We start from the raw sequence: 19,519 nt of genomic DNA on the forward strand, positions 1-19,519 counted from the left end.
AACACGATTTAAAATAGAAAAACATTTAAACTTGAGCACGCAACTCAACTCAACTCTATAATAGTTGTGGAGGGTTCAAATCATATAACAAGTATGTATGTATCACTGTTAAGCCTGTTAGAAATATTATTATAAAATAATTAAACTAAAAATTTAACAATTTAAAGTTTTGAGTTGTTTTTAAAAGAAATAAACACAAAACAACGATTTTGGTTGATTGTTACCCTGCCACTTAACCAACAAGACCAGCTTTAGAAGCAAAACGCTGATAGTTCGATGATGATAGGCTTCGAGCAACCACAAGCACTCGCCGACAATACTGGGTGCACGAGGATGATTCTCACACAGCTGTGCGTTGTGCGCACCGCCCTTGCAGGACGTTCTGGGCCGTGTGAGTCGGTGCCAGGACGTGTAAGGGACAGCGTCGGTAATAAACATCCAAAGCCGTCTTCATCACATTCCCGAACACGTCCGTGCACACCAACCAACATGCTTCGTTTGTTGGGTTGTTCGAGCGCGTGGATATTAACTCCTCTTCGCATTAGGTTCATTTCAACCGGGGCGTTTTGTACGGTATTTTAACCCTCGTAAAATGCATGTTTGACATGTTTGTTACAAACACTCGAATGGAAAAAAAAACAGTTTTGTTTTGTTTTACTCAAATTCGGCAATATTAACTTTTTAATCTTTCATTTTGATGTCAACTTTTTTTTATTTTTTTTATCTCTAGGCTTTAGTTTTGTGTTTTGACCATTCAAAATCAGTAATTATTACTTTTGGGTTTTGAAAGCCGTATTAAGCTCTATATTTTCCCATTTATTAAATTATTCATCACCCTAGAAAACATGAATTGTTGGCTAGTAAGGTGTTGGCCCAATTTGCATTTACAACCCTTTTCAACTTCGCACGCTTTCTATTCTATCCATATTTCAATAACAACCGTGAAAAATCAGATCTAATTAAGTCTTAAATGCAAATATCTCAGTAATAATTCACGCCCCTGCTAGTGGTAGTAGTGTCGGCTACGGCGGTGGCGTCCAAGGAGCGAAATTGCGCACGCATTTAAACGCGAAGGCGCTGGGCGAACGGGTCGGGCTCTTTTATGGTCTTCATATTTCACTCGCTAATTTCGATTTGAATTAAAACGAAGCGATTAAATTGGAAATTAATATTTGCAGCGCAAAGTTTTACGAGCGCCCTCGGCGCAACGGAAGAGTGAGAATCGTGTGCACTTGTAGAACACGAAAAAACAAAGCAAACCAGGAAATGAATGTTGGAACGACGATTGAGAGCACTTTTTGTAAACTACAAATATTGGAAAAGTATTGACATTAGTGCATCTTTCACAAAAATGCAACAAAATGTTTATTTATTAAAACGAGTGCAATTATGCTAAAGCTAATTTTGATTTATGTTTAAATTTTCAATTGCATGGCTATTTAAAAATGCTTGTTTGGTAATCTCGCACGAACAACATGCACGAGCACGATACAAATCCAGTTGCACAAAAATATCATTCGTGATGTGTCACAAAATCAATGCAAAGCCCACCAGGGTAAATTAAGCGCGGTAAACATAATTCAGCGGGACAGGAACAAAAAACAGACGGAAAATAAAATTGCATTAAATTCAATTATGTTTAATTTGTATTTATATAGGTTTGTATGTAAATTGGAAACTATATTTTGTTATCAAGTTTAGTTTACTTGACATTTCTGTGTCAGTGAGTATATAATTTTGGGAGATATCAGCATCAGCAGCACCTCCCCAAAGTGTCATGCATGCCCACACGTCTGTATGCGACAGGTTCACATTTCACTTTGCAGAAGCCAAAACCCCAATGCACACCCCTATTTCAACGTACAAATAAAATAATCTAATCTTATACAAAATAACAATTTTTTGTTTCAATTAAAAATTAAACGTGAAATAATTTCATAACTTTTTGTTATAAATTTTGACGTGTTATTTCTTGGCATTTTACAACAAATATTTCCAGAAAGCATCTTTTTGGTGTTAGGCTTATCTCCAACCTCAATTTGCATGTTTTATTTATTTTGCCATCTTTCCAAAATGCTTCCTTCGGGTAGCGCGCCGAAAGTGAATGTCACACATGTTTACAGTTATTCAAATACATATCGATGTGCTGTGAAAAACACCATTTTCAAATGTCATTGCTCTGAATGGCGTGCAATTTTTGTGTGAGTACCGAATGATGTACATTTTCACCTGATCAAAGTCCCAAAAAGCGGAAACAGAGTAAGAAAAAGTCAAAAAACATGGCGAGTGTAGTAAGCGATAAAAGAATAGAACAGTTTCAATATCCGCCGCGAAAATTCAATGTGGTTTGGTTATCGTCGATTTACACCGGCTTATGCGATGAACATCAAAGATGGAAATTGTTATGTTCAATGTAACCACTATCCTTGAGATAAATTTGAAAAATTTTAAAAATTCAGAAAGTTTATTTTTTGTTTTATTTAATTACACTTGTTTTAAAGCGTTTAGAAATGCACAAATTGCAAATCGATTACCAATTTACTAAACCTATCAAGTCTGAAATGGTAAGCAAAGATTCGCGTAAATTGCAGTGTCAAAATGTCAGCCATCGTACTAAACAGATTTGCTTCCAATTGTTTGGAACGTTACAACTATTTTTGCATCTAACAACTTTTGAATACACTTATAAATCCATAACAAGATCAAAAGTGTAAACATTTGCACTTTAATACTGTCAGAATATTTCCTGCGCGATAACAGAATTCACCATCAGAATGTAAGTTTATCGGATCCTAAAGTGAACACTAGGCCGTTGTAAACCTTAACGCCTGGGCTTTAAACTTTTATAGTTTTGCTTCTTTACAAGCGTCTATTATTTACGCGCAGTGTTTTCTTAAAGTGAAACTGCATTCGTTACAGCCTCAAAACGGAATTTATTTGACGTGTGCGAGTATAGCAAGTTCTTTTACTAGAAAATTTTCCCCTGAAGGCGCAAAAATGTTCAACTTTCTTTTGAAACTTCAAATTTTCGATGGCTATTTGCTCCCGTACCTGACAAACTTTACCAAGGTAAACATAACATCTTAGACAGACTACCAAGTCAACGGTAAACAGCAAAGTAGGTAAACGTGGATTGATGTATAGTTTATTTTCAAAAAATAAAAACCGACTGTATCATGTTTTTATACCGTTATAAAAGTGTCTGACATCGTCGACTACGTGTGGAGGAATAAGTGAGCGGTGGGAGAGGATTTAAATGTTGCATAAAAGAATATTTACGATAATAGGAAACGCAAAAACAAAATAACAATATGCGCAGCACACAAAAACAACAAGCGAACGCGTTGTCATCGTACGCGGCTCTGTTTAATATTTATTTAATAATATGACAATGTAAAATTAATATTTTGGTTTGTAATGTTTACAATACCAGTGAAACAAATCACAATGTGTTTGTGTACTGCAAAAATGTAAAAAAAGTGAAAATAACTCATTTTCCCTTGGCGATGTCCCCGTAGACATCTTCAAAACAATATTAAGCATAATTTATTTCTGGTGTTCTTTTAGCAGGTTTTTCCTTGTCCGGTGTAGCTTCTCGTTGTTGACGTTCCTAAAATTTAACGCGGATTACGCGCCTTATAAAACTCCCATTACGCTGCTTGTTAGTGGGCTGTAACCTTACATTAGAACGTGTATCCTCAGCTTTATTATCTGACCGAGTTTATGGCGCCCGGTTTTATTTGGCATTATAAAACCATATTTTATTAACTCGCTCCTTAAGGGGGCGGCGTGGCCCAACCGTGCGCAAGAGATATACGACTACGAGATGTTTTACGTCATCCATATATATTTGTTAGTATATAAAATAAAGCGCGTGCTGGTGACCTGCGAATTTTTGGCCCGAAATGATTTTGTTGCTTTTTATTAGAACAGCTGGATAAAATTCAGGCCAAGAAGTTTCTTTAATAAATGATAAAACTGGTTGATGCGCGGCGCAAAATTAGCTCCTGAACTAATTAAAAATCCCCAGGTCTGCAGGGTCGCCGCCGCCATGGATAAATCAACAGTCCACTACAGCTGTGTGCGCGCAGGCATCATCTAAATCCTTGCCGGGCGCGTTTCCTGCTTGGAAATCTAAACCTGCGCCAACGCGCCGCCAACGGCTTGATTATTCATAGTTTATTCTTATTTTGCCCTCTCACCGCCGTCACCATTCACGGTTTATTGTAATTTACACTAAGCAGGACGCTGGCAATAAATTTCATTTATTTCTAAAGCCCTTTTTAACTTTAGTTAAATCTATGCAAAAAGGTAAGTTATTATTTGTTTCTCAAAAAATTTCATGAATTTATACAAAAGAGGGTTTTAGACGAGCGTCCCAGTCCTAAAAACGTTGTCCTAGTGCTCATTTTGTTTTCTGTATAGCGATGTTATCATTTCTATGCTAAGTGCAGATGCATTTTGGTGGCGGCGATCCGGGATCCCTTTCGCCCGTTTCGACCACTCGGCTACAGGGCAGTTTCCCGCTTAGCTGGTGTTTTCCGCGCGCCGTCTGCGCGGTAAACGTGTTGTGCGTCCCTGGGGATCTCATAAAAGTGATCCAATCATCTCCCACATCGTCAGCCGCCGTCGCCGCCGGAGTCCGTGCACGCGTGGTCTTGGCCCGCTTGGCACGAAACGTGCTGACCCTCAAAAAACTCTTAAACTAAATTTGTGAATGTTCACGTTCCTCGGTCACCACCATCTATCCACATGTCCACATGACCAGGTACCCCTACGTTAGAACCTTGAAATCAACCTGACCCCTTCGTAAAGGGGCTGGGGTGATCTTTCCTTGTTGAGAATCGCCCCTGCTTTTATCTTTCGAGGTCTGCACGCAATAAACTTATGCATTAAAAAAGCTACCATTCAATGAAACGATGACGACGCGGGTCGCGGGAGATTCCAACCGGAGCACATTCTAACCCTAAATGTCTTCAAGAAAGTGAGCAAGGGGCCGAATGGACTCCAAGTGGATGGAATACGAGCGACACCTCATCGACACCTAACTTTTTATTGGTTTGCATATATATATTTTTCTGCTTTTTATCTTCGCACCTAACCAGAAAGCCATCAGTGCTCATGACCATCACAGCACATCACGCTTTATGGAGATGCGCGACTGGGACGCCATTAGAATAACCGCCGCAACTCGTCGTAACCGAAAGCTGTTTTATGCGTTGTTTCGTATTTATACATGCGTACCTATAAATATAAAATCGCTGAAGTTTGCAGACCTTGTTTACGTGATCATAACCTCAAAAAAATATGATGAAGGTGTTGAAATATCATAAAAATTTGTTTTTTTTTCTGCGCCACAAACAGGCTGTATATAAATGTTATTAATTTTTAATTGTTTTAGAAATAATACTACCTAAAATGATTATACAAGTAGATATTTAGTTATGTTTGGTTTTAAAACTAATCCATTCCATCATGCAGCATGCAGAATTTAATGCAGTTTCATGCAACGGCCAAAAAATACAGGTGCAGGTATGATTGCATTTGCGAAACAACAAAATCAGCCGGTAGCACTGACATGGAAACAATCAACGATCAAAATTCCAATCTACTTCCTCGTCGCTGCCATCCCGATGTTTGGGTAGTGGGTCATCAGTTCCGGCGCACTGATTGGGAAATAACAATATTTATAACTGGTTGTTTGCATTTTACGATGTTTTAATTACTTCCAGATTCAAAACAACAAACAATCCAAGTTTATTACTAAACCTTTTGTTATTATTCAAAAAATTTTAAATAAAATTTATCCTTCGGAATATGTAGCTACATGCAAATGCATTCAAACTCAACAAAAACAAACATTCACTTGTAGTATTACTTTGATGGACATGCAGACACATACGACATAGTTGCACATCGCGAAGTGAATCCCTGTTTCTCGAATATGCCCAACGCCTAATTGACTCATCTATCAAGTCAATGTCGACGCGGTCTGCATTATCTTAATTAACAGCGATCCCCACTCGAAGTCACCATTACATTTTATAACACGACGTGCGGACGTGTATGTTGCGCTGCACGTCGTAAAGTCGGGCGTTATGATCGAAGTAACGAAACTTTATGCGGAGCGCGAAACTTGGGCATATTAGCGGTGGAGATATATCGATAGAGCGACCGAGAACCAAGACGCAGAAGCCACCGCATGCTAGAAAACGACAAATATTCTCAACTATCGATGGCGTACTTTACATCTTGTTGAGGAAAGTATCGATCAGAGTGGAGGTCATTCCATTTAAGATAGAAAACAGTTCAGAAAAGAACGCCACTCCTAATGACAATATTAACGAGCGTAAAACTACTCCTTTCTGTACACTTCATTAAAATCTTGGAATGGATTCCTGTTCATTATGAACAATTCTCATTACACTTCATTAAAAATGCAAAGCGAGTAACAGGAGACGCGATTCTCTATTCATAATGTTACGGAAAATTTGATGCGCTTGTATGACTAGTAAATTTGTCAGTTCTAAAAAATTTAAAAAAATTATTTAATTATAAACTGGCAACAGAGATTAACAAGATTTTAATGAAGTGTACAGAAAGGAGTAGTTTTACGTTACAGGGGAGTTTTTACATACACAAATAACAAAAATATTATCAATGGAAAAATATTTTCAGCTCTGGAATGCATTTAAAGCCTGTGTATTTTACTATTTTGTTATTTATCATAATTTGAAAATAATGGTGAAAGTTTTTCAGAGTATTCAACAAACAAAGGTCTCTTTACAAATATTTGTATTCAGGTGTATAGGTTACTATATAATATATGAGTGAAATGATCAGTTATTGCAAATGGAATGTACGGAATTCTCCAGCACAATGTTTTTAAATAAAACCTATTAAACTAAAATAATTCAACAGATTGTCGGTATGGATCAGTGCAAATAAAAACAGAATGTAAATTACTAACAATTACTAAAAAATGCATCATAAAATGGATATATCGCCATGAATAGAAGTGCGTCCGTCAATATTGATATAAATATTTATAATCAAACCTATCTAGAAATAAATTGAATTCAAATCGGTTTTAATAAAATTGCTATCGGATGAAAATGCTGGAATATTAGAAAAATATTGAATATACCTCGATGTTTTTTATATTTTGATTTTAAATTAAGTTAATACCGAATTTAGTTAAATGTGGTTCTGACTAACAGCGGTGCTGCAATGTTTCCGTAAATGAAGCGCGCAAACATTGAATTTGCGCGTTACGCTAATGTCCACTGGGCATTTGCATAATGTAAGCGATGTTGGCGGCACCCAGCAAACGGACAATACAATTTAATTTTATGTAAACGTTCTTTTGTTTCACCGGCGCGTGGCTTTCACAATTACATCAAATACTTTTTTTCGGTTCAACGCAGTACCAAAATTAAATAAATTTAAAAATCAATTGATAATTATTGTAAATGTAAAGCAAAAACATATTACGAGTAAATACCCACCTTAAATGTACATTATTTTATCACAAGTTTTGTTATAAAATGCATTGGTGGAGGCGCTGGTGGAGGCGCCGGAGAAGCCATTGTGCGAAGCGCGCTTTAGCGAAGGTTGTACACCGCGCCTGGGATTTAAATGTAACTTATGACCGACGAATTGCCTTGCGGCCTTCAGCTCTCAGCGTTGGACCAAAAGATGTGGCGAAAACGACCGCGGAATGATGACGCCTAAACCTAAAGCGCCCGAGCTTTCATTAAATTATATTTTTTTTAATAGCACCTACAGTATAAAGGGGAGTTTAATAAATGAGAAGGTATAATAGAGATTGGCTCAATAAATTGCTCCAGCTATAAATATTAATAAATTGTCGCTTTTATTGCAATTTAGTAAAAATATTTGGATTTAAGTTTGAAGGTCAAAATTGTATTGCAATAACTGATAACAGTTATGACCACAGATGCAGAAGGGGAAGAATATGACTGTACTTATAATAAAATATAAGTGGCAAATCCTGCGGCAATGAGAGGGCAATTTGCAACCGCTGCGGGCCCCTTTTACGCGCGATTATGTTTGGAAAATGTCGGATGCAATTTGCATAGCATTATGTGTGAGATCATCGCACATAAATTGATAAGTCGGCGTAAATTTCAGGCGATGCGCGCGTGGTCGAGTGTTATCTCGTTAACCTTAGCCGCACCACGGTGGTGGTGGCGCGCCTCATGAAAAGCGCTCCCAATTAGTTTGGTGTAACGAAGCGAGGCACAGCCGAATAGCGGTTTGCATTCCTGCGGCGTCACCTCTCCGTGCAGAGTCTCAAAGTAAGGAATAAACGCAGCCAAGTTCAATATCTTACAATGTAAGCATACACGAGGGTGTATTTTATATAGCCATTGAATATTTTGCGCCCCGGATGGCTGAATGCCACAATCTCGCTGAGCTGGTCGCGGTCGCCGCTTTGCATTATTGCCGACAGCATTGAGCGAAAACTATATATTGCAATATTGCTATTTTGGTTCGCCAAGGGTGGACAGCGTGCCAGGATGCTGTGGAAAGTAAATGTATTATTGTGCATCCGAAATAAATTGACTGTGACGCTAAAATTACCACAAAACTAACAATTAATTTTAAAATTTAAAATTCATTTAAATAAATTCAAATTTTTATTCAAAAATTTAAACAAATGTAAATAAAATAAAAATTTAAACTTTTATTGTTATTTTTACCCAAGTTGCCTTTTTGTAAATTGACTGTATATATAACAGAAGAAAAACGCGTGTTAGGGGATTTCACCCTAAGCTGCAAGCGTCGAGCCGCCCCCAAATATCTTTTTCCGAAAAATTCTTCCTCGCTCTGAACACAAACATTGCTCGTCGTCCTGCAACACGCTGTTCTTAGGTAAACCAGTGAGTAGGTATATTGAACACATAATGTTGAATGTGTGTTTTTCCTGTATCGACTAATCGAGCGGAAAATTCTAATTGCGACCCCCAGCTAACTCACGAGGGGTTTCAAAAGTGCTGGCACGAACGACGGCACAGCACTAATATACCAGCTTGGCCTAATATAACGAAGTGTACACATTTTTCAAACGAACGCCATTTACATTGCTTGCATTCATGCGCCGTGCATGGTATGTGTGCGGTTTGCAAGCTCGAAAAAAAAACGCATGCATGCAACATTCGTTGGTTTTTTTTGACCAAGGTGAATAATTTTGCTGCTCGAGTGCAAATGGGAATCACTTAGTAAATTATAAATCAGTCCTAGCTGCGGATTGTAAGTTCTGGCTGACAAGGATGCGCAAGGTTTAAAAAAACGAAAAAAGAATGATTTACATACTACTCTAACAAATCAAACTTTAGCAAAAAATGCAATTTAAATTTGCGCACAGAGTAAAAAGTAAACCAAGCCGGTTTTTTATTGCTGGCGCTTGGAATGAATATAACATTGTTCTTATGATTATGGCGCAAATCCAAATGTGGCGACCAGAAATAACGGCAGGTTCGATTTTTTGACCCTTGACCGAAATTCTCTCGAGCGCGTTCCTCGTTTGCAACTCAATCCGCCCACACGCTCGCCAGAAAACTTTCTGCATAATAACATACACGCAAGTTTCGAATTTTCCATAATAAACGCGAACTTATGTTATTACGAGCCATCGAGTAGGTATAGTTTCGAATGGCAGGTAATGTGCATATGCTTTGATGGGTCGTTACTGAGATTTAGAAAAGTGAAACACGTAGCTATGATTTTTTCGACAAATACATTCATCAACTGTTTGTTATTAAAAGCTTAGGTAACCCTGACAAAAACAGAGCACATGTGAAAAAAATTTCAAAATGAGGTTAAAGTTGGATGGCAAACCGCTAACCGCTTATTAAAATATTCATTTTGTCTGTTGTTTCAACTGTTTCCAAAAATATTCTCATATTTGTGCAGAGTACCCGCGAAAAGTCATTGAGCAAGAAACCAACCACAAAAACCCTACGAAAATATATATTCGCTAAAATTGCGGTGTTTTAATGTGCTTTTTGGGTTCGTTGTTTCAGGCCCCTGCTGAAAAAGCAATACATTAAAATTGAGGAGCGCATTATCCTTAATTATTTTATAATTGACTTTATTTTTTCACTACCCACACAAAACATGATGATAATGATTTCCCCGCCAGGCTTTCGACATGATTAACATAATAAAACCCACGATCTACATGTGTTTTAATAAATTAATTATTTATAGTAAGTAGTGTCCTTAATTAAATATTTATGTTGGTCTTTAATACATTGTTTTGATTTTTTGTTTATGTTTCGTTTGCCGTTAAATGCAAATGTAGCTTAATGATGATGGACACATTGTTGTATGGTTATTAAGGAATTGTCTTTTCAATTAATGATTATTGCCTAGTTAAAATGACTCGCTCCTATTTTGACGCGATCGGCATTGGTGTCTATTGAATATTAAACTCGGTCACAAGTGGTAATGATGAAGTTGTACTTGCATTTCTATTAAATTTTAATATACGCATTGGACCAGTTTCTGTCCGATCGTAATATGTCAATTAAAATGTAAATGCTGAAGTTAGGTATATTGCATAATTACGCGAATGTCCATTTTCGGAAATTGGATGAAATTTGTAATGGACGCAATGCAATCAAACATCAATATACATAAACACAAATAATATTAATATGTGATTAATTTTAAGTTAGATTTAAGTCTGTATTATATTAGTTAATGAGAGTAGCTTCTGAATAACAACGCTCAAAGGTCTTGGCATTTTACAACATCATTATAACGTTATATTGTCTTCATTTACATATAAAATTTATATAAATAAAGTGACTTTTAAACTTTGTTAGCATATTTCTATATATCAACGAGTACAATGATTCTGCGATTGACATAAATGAGAATTCGATGAAAAGCCCGTAGATATGCATAGAATCGCACCGTTGATTCGTGAGTGCAATTTGATTTTTCTCCTGAACACTCCAGTACTCCATCGCACATCTTTTCAATAACAAGCACATTTGTTAATTGCATTGATTTCAAAACAATGAGATGGTAATAATCAAATGTAATTGAAATAAAATGCTTGATTGGAAATTTAAATTATCAAGGATTATCTGTACAACTAAAAAAGCAAGCAATGCTTATAATAATAATGGTATCATATCGATAAAACAATAAAAACTATAAAAAATAAAACCTTTTTACGATTTAATACAGACCGACCAGATTTATTCATAGAGCCGTGGTTTTCCGTTTCTTATATTACCTACTTTGTCCTTACAGTTCCACACCTTTATACCAGCGGCGGAATATAACCACAAAGGAATAGACACATCGGCATAAAAAATTGATTTATTAACCGCGACCTATAATTACGGCAGTTTTTACGATTGCGTGGCGCACGGGGTGTTGGCTGAATTTTTAAAACCTATAAACGTGCGCATGGTATACACAGAATCCATAAAAACACAGCCATCGCCTGCGCCGCCGAAGAAATGTCGACACGAATATATAAAATGCATGGGCGTGGGATCGTTACAATACTGTAGATATACGCTACACGTATATCGTCGCAATTAAAATGCATTCCGCGATGGCAGCGCCGACGGGCCAAAAACGTTCCGGAACGCTCCCAAGAGGGGAGCGCGCACAAATAAATACAATTTAATTAAACGACGAAGAAGCAATAAACTGCTTTCGCACCCTCGAGCCGGCTAGGACTAAAATATGTATCTGCGCTATCGCGACTGCCACCAAACACCAGCGAAAACATATTAACCCTTAATTTTAGTGGACTTGTTAAGACTTTAATCATCCTGCAGCTATATTAAGAGCTTTATATTGAAGCATTTTTCTATTTAGCGTATAATGTTCCAGTTGTGATTGTACGTGATGCCTTCAGGGCTGCATGCAAGACAATGTCTTGTTTTATTAGTGTATTATTTGTTTTGGCTTGATCCATTATATCCCATCAAAAAGCTGACATGCAAGCTTGGCAGGTTTCGAACTCATGTAACGTTGAAACAAGAAACTGACGACGAAAATGTAATAAGAAACATAACGGGAACGCGAACAGCCGAGGGGTGGTTAGGGCAACGCTGACGGCTTCAATGTACACGTCCTGATCGTTACTATTGCAACAATTGCATTAGCAGACGAAGGAAGTGGATTAGGCAAGACTCACGCTGCAATGCATTGATTTCTTGGCATTTCTTAGATTTCCACACACACGATATAACGCATTACATTATCATACAGTGTGTGATAGAAAAAAAATCTATTAAACGAAAAAAATACATTAGTTTTTTTTCTGTTGGCGTTAAGTAAAATAAACATGGAACACGCTGCAAAGTCAACACCATTTTAACTTTCCTCATATAATTTCTATAAACCGTGTGTGTTTGTCCATAAATTTGTCCTGCTGCTCGTAGGGGTAGCGGTCTTTAAGGTTAGCTCGAGCGTAAGCATATGACGAACGCGCGTGTTTGGCTTGCCGCTTATAATTTCGATGCGGCGTGGCGAAATTCATGCGCTTAATGCACTGAAATATACATAACGTCGTGCGCTAATTGAGTGTTCTCATGTTTAGACATTCGTATAATGTGATTATAACAGCCCTGCGCCTGGATGCGAAACGCTCGACCATTTGGCGTTGTAAAAATAGAAGTTAACTTAAGTCGCACGACGATAATTACAAATCAATGTTTTACGCTACCTACCGCACCGAAAACACACGCAGTCGAGGGATAAATTACAAATGTAATGCAAAAAACAACCGAAAAAAAAAACAACAAAAAGTTTTTTTATTGTTGAATGTTTAAACATGGATGTAAAGTGTTATAAACGACACGCAATTAATTACATTTTAAATGTATCATTGACTTGAATTAAAAGGGTTAAAAGGGTAAAGCGACACTTCAGTTAATTGAGAAATAAAACGGAGCCAAAATTAACATTTGAATGTTTTATAGAGTTTGGTATCAAGTTTGAAATATTTATGTTGATTTCCGATAGTAAAACCGCATAAAATTGATTATTATTTAATATTATACTTGAGGAATATATTTTCTCACATATGTTGAATGAATTATGACGAAAATCGGATTAAATTTAGCGCGTCGCGATTTACGAAGCAGGAACAACATTTGTACGTCACGTGTGCGGAATGATAAAAGTTTCCTGCGCGTCTTTTTTCTTTTCTTTTTGACGTTTTGGCGACGCTCAACATTCATCTCGCATTCCCGACAGGATCCGAGGCCCGCAGCCAACGGAATCTGTTGATATTCCGTCATTCCTAAGCAAATATTTTCTTGTATATTAGCTCGTTCTGTTTGATTCCAAATTTTTCTTCCTCGACGGCATATTTCGTGTTTTTGTCTTTTTATTTAGTGATTTACCCTTTTTTCTACCTCCCTTGAAGACAAAACGTATGATATCATTCACTATTGTGAGCTTATCACTATGGATACAGAACAGTACGGAATCAAAGCTTTCAGTCTTAAATCTGGTAGGAAGGGTGGTTGCTAATTGTATATTTAATCTGCGTGGCGATGTGCTAAGATCATATTTCAATCTATGACTCACAAATGATCATTTTTTAAATTTTGGGTTTTAGTAGACGCGATGCGCTTGTCATCACGAGATTGTTAGATATCTCCCACTGACAGGGATGTCAGTGACGACCGCAACCAACGCACACAAAACAAGGGGGTTGCTCCCGTCACTTGCATCTCCCTGTGCATTTATCTACTGCTATTAAAAATTTTGAAGTCTCATAGTGCAGCAGCAACATTACAAAATAGCCAATATTTCAATTGTTTCACTTTTGCACAAAATAATCCTCATGAATGACTATCTGTATGCAACTGCAGTTTTCGAGAGTTTTCACATTGTTGTTATCAATGGTTTTGTTCGCTTGTCATCGGCATTTATTCGCCTCCATGATACGAGTTCGTTATTTACATCAGCGGACGTGAACATGACACGAGATAGAAAGTTGGATGAGTGGATGCGTCCGAGTTATTGATGGGTATATAGCTCATTAAAATCCATTAAAAATTGAATTCACGCCGCTTACTTTCATCAAAATTTTTGTTTTGACGTTTTTGTCAACGAACATCGTCCAAACTAATAATCCGATAGTGTTATAAATAGTTTTGACACGTAAATATTTGAAATAGCTTCCAATCGCTTATTTTACATGGCCTAAAATAACAATAGGAAGATAATAAAAACTTTCAAAATGTTTTACATTATATTTGTCACAAGTTATCCAATAAAATTGCATTCGCGTTTCCGTCGACTTGTACATCTGTTGAAACTTTGCAAAGACTTGTTTGCTGCTCGTGCCTAAAACGTTCGATTCGAAAAGTTTCGCATTCGGGTACCTTACATATCGCAGCCGATACTCGGTGTCAAACAAATAAAATCGTTTTCGAGCAAATATCGCCACACGTTCCATGAATGTATACGCGCTTCGATAAACCTTATAATCTGATAATACTGCGAGAGTGCAACTTTATTTCATCCGCTGTTCGTTGCATAAAATATTCATGCTAAAAGCCCTCTCCGCTTGAGCACATGTTTGTTGTTTTTTTGAAAGAACCTCAACACAAGCAACAAATGTGTTTTTTATATTATTCAATATTAAACGTCGAAATCAAACCTCAATGGCAAAAACAATTCCTTCAGAGGTAATCATGAGAGTGGTTCACACAAGAAATGAATAATTTCAATGTTTTTATTGTTTTGAGAAATTGTTTCTTGATTTCAATTATTTACGAGCTGACATGCAATTGTATCGTGTTAAATATGCGTTCCAAGTGTTGGCGAAGTGCAAATTACACGTTTAATATCAGATTTTTGTGCGCCTTTTGTACGCCGCGCGCGGTGTGAAACTTTTCGAGACTTTGCGAGCCTCGCGAGGTCTATAATTTAGCAAATTTATGTACGAAGCGCGCCACTTTTTCATTCCGCCTTTTTTTACATTTGCACATTTGGGTTTCACCACAATTTTAAAAATAGATTTGGTTAATAAAATGAATTGTTTTTCTACGCACCTAGAAAATCAGCAGCAGTTGTGAACAACGATAGCACTGTTATGATCACCACGCACACGTAACGCTCGCGGTTGTTCGCCATGTGGACGGCGTCTACTCGAGGGGTAGTTATTGCGCGGCTACCGCATGCCGACTGACTGTGGTGGCGTCGCGACGCGCGGAGTACGGCGCCGGCCGGCAAAAGTGAATCGAACGCCTGCGCACCCTCTAGTGTGTATTGTATGGCATATAAACCGCATCCCTTCTAATGCACCCTCATATTACTGGTCAACTAAAAAGTGCAGTGATTTGAGTATTTCTAATCATATAATTAGTATAATAACTGATTAACGCTTAATATTTTACTTTAAAAGAAATTTAGTAAATTTAAAAACATTTTATCGATTGAAATTCTTTTTCTTTGCTGCATTTTATATCGGCGTTAACAAAGTTTAAAGTATTTGTATTTAGAACAAACTTTTCCGAACTAAAATCGCTTATAAAACGTTCGTTAAGATTGTTAATCAAAATACAAAGTGTATCATGCTTGAAATATGCATAATGTTTACATAAAAAACTTAATTTTTCAGTAACGCACTGTAAATATTGTAATAAATCATGTAAAAAATACTCGATGAACAAATTAAGCTCAAAAAACCTATAAGATGACTATGCTTCATAATTTCACAGAAAATAAAACTTCTTAATCAGCAAGTAATTTAGTGCGTTGGAGTTTAAGCGCGCTGCTCAAGCCTTACCTCGTTTTCCGCACTGCAAACACGCCGCAGCAAACACAAAGACGCGCGATAATAATCTTAATTAACGCAGTGTGCCTGATTTCATATTAATTGGCTATATGTAAATACTTCAACTCGTTTTTTGTCTTCGCCTGCCACAAATTACTTTTATTTCTTGGCGAACCGGAAATTTTTGTTTCATGCAGTTTTGTTTTCCCGTGGTTTCGGTGTTGTTTTGTTCGTCAGGCGTCATTAAAGCGCGCGCCGTTAATGATCGCACTTGAATACCTCGAGCGTATTAAATCAATCAAAAATGTTCTGAGTCATTCAATACAATTAATAAATATTTATAAAAAAAAAAAACATACAAAGTGCGGTATGATAAATTTGTGAATTCCATATTTTTGTATAAATTAATTTTCGGAGTATGAAAATAATCTCGGAGATTGACTATATTAAATTTTTCAATTTGCGCGGCTGCATGTCCTGCAACAGCTGCAATTTATCTTATCCGGTGAATTCCTCCCGTCTTATCCGAGCGTATCGCTTCGCAGGGAGCAAAAAAAAACGCAAATTAATTTTTCATTAATGGGAATTTTATTGACCTTTTCATCGTGCCGTGCAGGCGTAATCCATAATGTAAATGTCACGGAATAATTCACTCCGCCGCAAAAGCGCCGCCGAGAGAGGATCCAACGAAGCGAGCCCGATTTTTTCCACCCCTTGATGTCGCATCGCACAAACTGTGTATGCATTCGCCGTGTAAACGATGCGCGATCGTCGACTATAGCGCAAGCCACCCCTTGAAGTTATTATAAAAATACACACGCGGGGGTGGTTTTCACCATTTCATCGCCCATTAGTAACAAGGAAGCAAATTGCACTTCATTCAAAAAAAATGAACAAACGGACGCAAAATAAAAACAAAACACACATTGGTACAAACTAAACAATATGCTTTTTTTATTCTTACAAATTTAATACCACTATGAGAAATGGAAGTAGAAATAAAACAACACAAATGTGAGCGGAACGCAAAGAATCGTAAAATATATTATTATATTGTTAGAAGTCATACAATGAGTTCATATTGTAGCGGTGCAATGAGTCGAGTAGCGCGGTGCATAGAATTATAGCATCAATTTATAAAAATAAATCTTATCAAGATCAAAGCAATTGCTCAGCGCAGCACGGACCGGCGACAATAATATTAACACATCACGCCAACGTGGAATAATGATAACGAGCTGCGAGACGGCGACAATGTCGTCGAGCAATATGGCCTGCACTCGCTTTTTTTACAACGAGTGCGGGAGTAAGATTACATTCAACCGGGAAACCCTCGTTATGAAACCCTGACTTAAAAGGATTCGCACAAAGCGAAAATTTAAAGATTTTAACCATAACTTTAGGAGTTTAAAGAAAAAAATATTTTTTTTCTATTTTTTCTACTTGAAACTAAAATTAAGATTACGACTAAGATTTTTACCTCTCTCGGTACTATGAAACACATTTAACTCTTCGCGACGCTAGGGTCTTGACTTATATCAAATTATGAGTAATTATAATTACTTTACCCTTCGCTGATGTAAAAAAAGGTCCTCTGGTTTCAACGCTTTATTTGCTCTTCAAGTTTTTTTCCCCAGCTAAATTTCAGCCCGAAAAACAAACGTAATATGTATTAAAAACAGCAGAACAAAAAAGAGGACGCTGGCACGTACAGATAGTAAAATGTTTCTGCTTTATTTTCGTTCTTTTTTGTGTGCTGCGAAAGCTAAGAGACGTGAACTGTGACGGGATGAAGAGATGCACGAACGAATGTGTCTAAATGTTTATTCAAAACATAAAATAAAATGCTTACACGTTTAAAAAGAAAAGAAAAAATGCTAAATTTAATTTTTTTGTTTTCTGATATTGCGTAATGAACGACTTATCACAACTCATAATGCGGTTGCATGTCGCTGCGTTCCACAGGAAGGAAATGCGTTATTTTTTCAATTATGTCACATTATCGCACATTAACACTGACATTATGAATATTATCGTATAAATTTTATCGTGTATGTACACATTTACATTTTATATCTTTAAATGTCAAAGTGGGGTGATTTCAATATTATTTTTGGGTAAACTAGAAGCCTCTTTTGATACCATTGTAAAACATGTACGCATTGTTATTTATACACAAATCTCTGACATAGTTTTCCACGAAAAAATATAAATCTACAGAAGTGTTGCGCAAAAAGTGTTCCGTCTGCATTCTGCAGTCAAACAACAACTGTAAGCCTTTTATAATAACATGCGGGTTTATGCAAGAACGAATTTAATTAACATTATGCCTCGGATATTTAGTCGGTGCTGCATTCTGCAAAACAGGCGCGCATCTTTGAGCACTCTCTTTATTAAAGCCTCCGCATTTTCCAGACGTCATTTCGAATATTTAATTTCTAACTTGTTGGGGTTTTGTCGCAAGCAGTCCTTATTTCACCGGTAGTTTTCTTATTTACTCACTTCCTACAAGAATAACTTGACTATCATTAAAACTCTGGATAAAATCCTCATTATAAATCAGACTTTTTAAATTGTTTGTTTTTATTTTAATGTATTTCGTTATTTTTCTGCTAGTTTCCGGTTTCGACGACTAGTGATTTATTTACACTTGATGTCTAGTTGAATGCAAATTGTTTTTAGGGCAATTACAGTGTTAAACGCTCGCACACAAAGTGAACGCGATACATGTTGTTTGGCGGTTGTGCTCTCCTTACTTGTTACGCCGAAGTGCGCACTTATACCTCGTAAAGTGCGCTTTGATTTATGACATAGCGCGGTGTTTGTTGCGCCAAGTACGCTCGCAAAATAAACACCCGTCCCGTGCGGTTTCAAAGCGATTAGCGCGGGCGCGCGTCGACACGAAAAACCCGTCCTCGATCGACAAACACCCTTGGCGCCGCCACCTTCTGCACCTCACACGAGACACAGCTAAGTACTCACAAATATAGCCGAACAGCCGAAGCAAGCAGCGAAAGTTGTAATTAGAAAAGTTTTCATATGTCAATAAACATATACCTTTCAACACTTTGTATACACGCGCTGCGCTGATTTTTTGATTCGTGTGCGTTTTCATACCTGGTCAGCGATGCAGGTGAGCATATAATTTGTTCGCGGTTAATGAGCGTCGACGATGTCGGATGATTGCGGCGATATAAACGTAATGCGCCCGGAATAAAATCGTATTTGCATACGGCACGTGCGTGCGAAAGATTTCTGGTTGCGATCGTGTGTACTTTTCGAGAAGTTGTTTAACAACAATACGGGTCGCGCTGGTGAAAACATGCCCTCGACATGAGAGGATTCGTTTCTGGTTTTCTTTCTTTCCAAACACACCAAAATGCTTCCGGTAAATTGATGGTTATTCCAGCGGTAGGTACTTCACCTCAACCACTACTTATCAACCAAAAAATACCGCTGCGAATGAAATAGAATAGAAAATTGTATATTACGTGCATAAAATTGTAATTTTAGACACGCAGGGTAATTTTTAATTTAATAAAATGTTTAAACAACACTTTTATGCACTGATGAACTAGATAAATTTATAAAAATTAGTTTTTTTGTAATATTTTATTGTTTAATGATTTATTTTTGGGATATCAATGTCGACATTGGTTCGGTAGTCGTGCTGGGAGATCGTTACCCGTGGTACGTTAAATATTCAGGCATTATACGTTCGTGATT

At 37.1% G+C, this 19,519-nt stretch overlaps 1 protein-coding gene across 1 annotated transcript in view; it reads right to left on the bottom strand.

Annotated features, from left to right (window-relative positions):
- LOC135791119 (neurotrimin-like) overlaps nt 1-15,192 on the bottom strand; it is a 37,202-nt gene extending 22,010 nt beyond the window's left edge. The window contains exon 1 of the mRNA XM_065301435.1: nt 15,069-15,192. Coding sequence (XP_065157507.1) covers nt 15,069-15,150 — 82 coding nt within the window. The 5' untranslated portion in view covers nt 15,151-15,192. The remainder of the gene's footprint in view (nt 1-15,068) is intronic.
- Between the last annotated feature and the right edge of the window lie 4,327 nt (nt 15,193-19,519).

Source organism: Atheta coriaria, unplaced genomic scaffold (assembly GCF_025399875.1).
Source record: "Atheta coriaria isolate IRGN ID8LTWV9N9 unplaced genomic scaffold, Caltech_Dcor_3.1 hic_scaffold_4_pilon, whole genome shotgun sequence".
NCBI classification, from domain to species: Eukaryota; Metazoa; Arthropoda; class Insecta; order Coleoptera; family Staphylinidae; genus Dalotia; species Dalotia coriaria.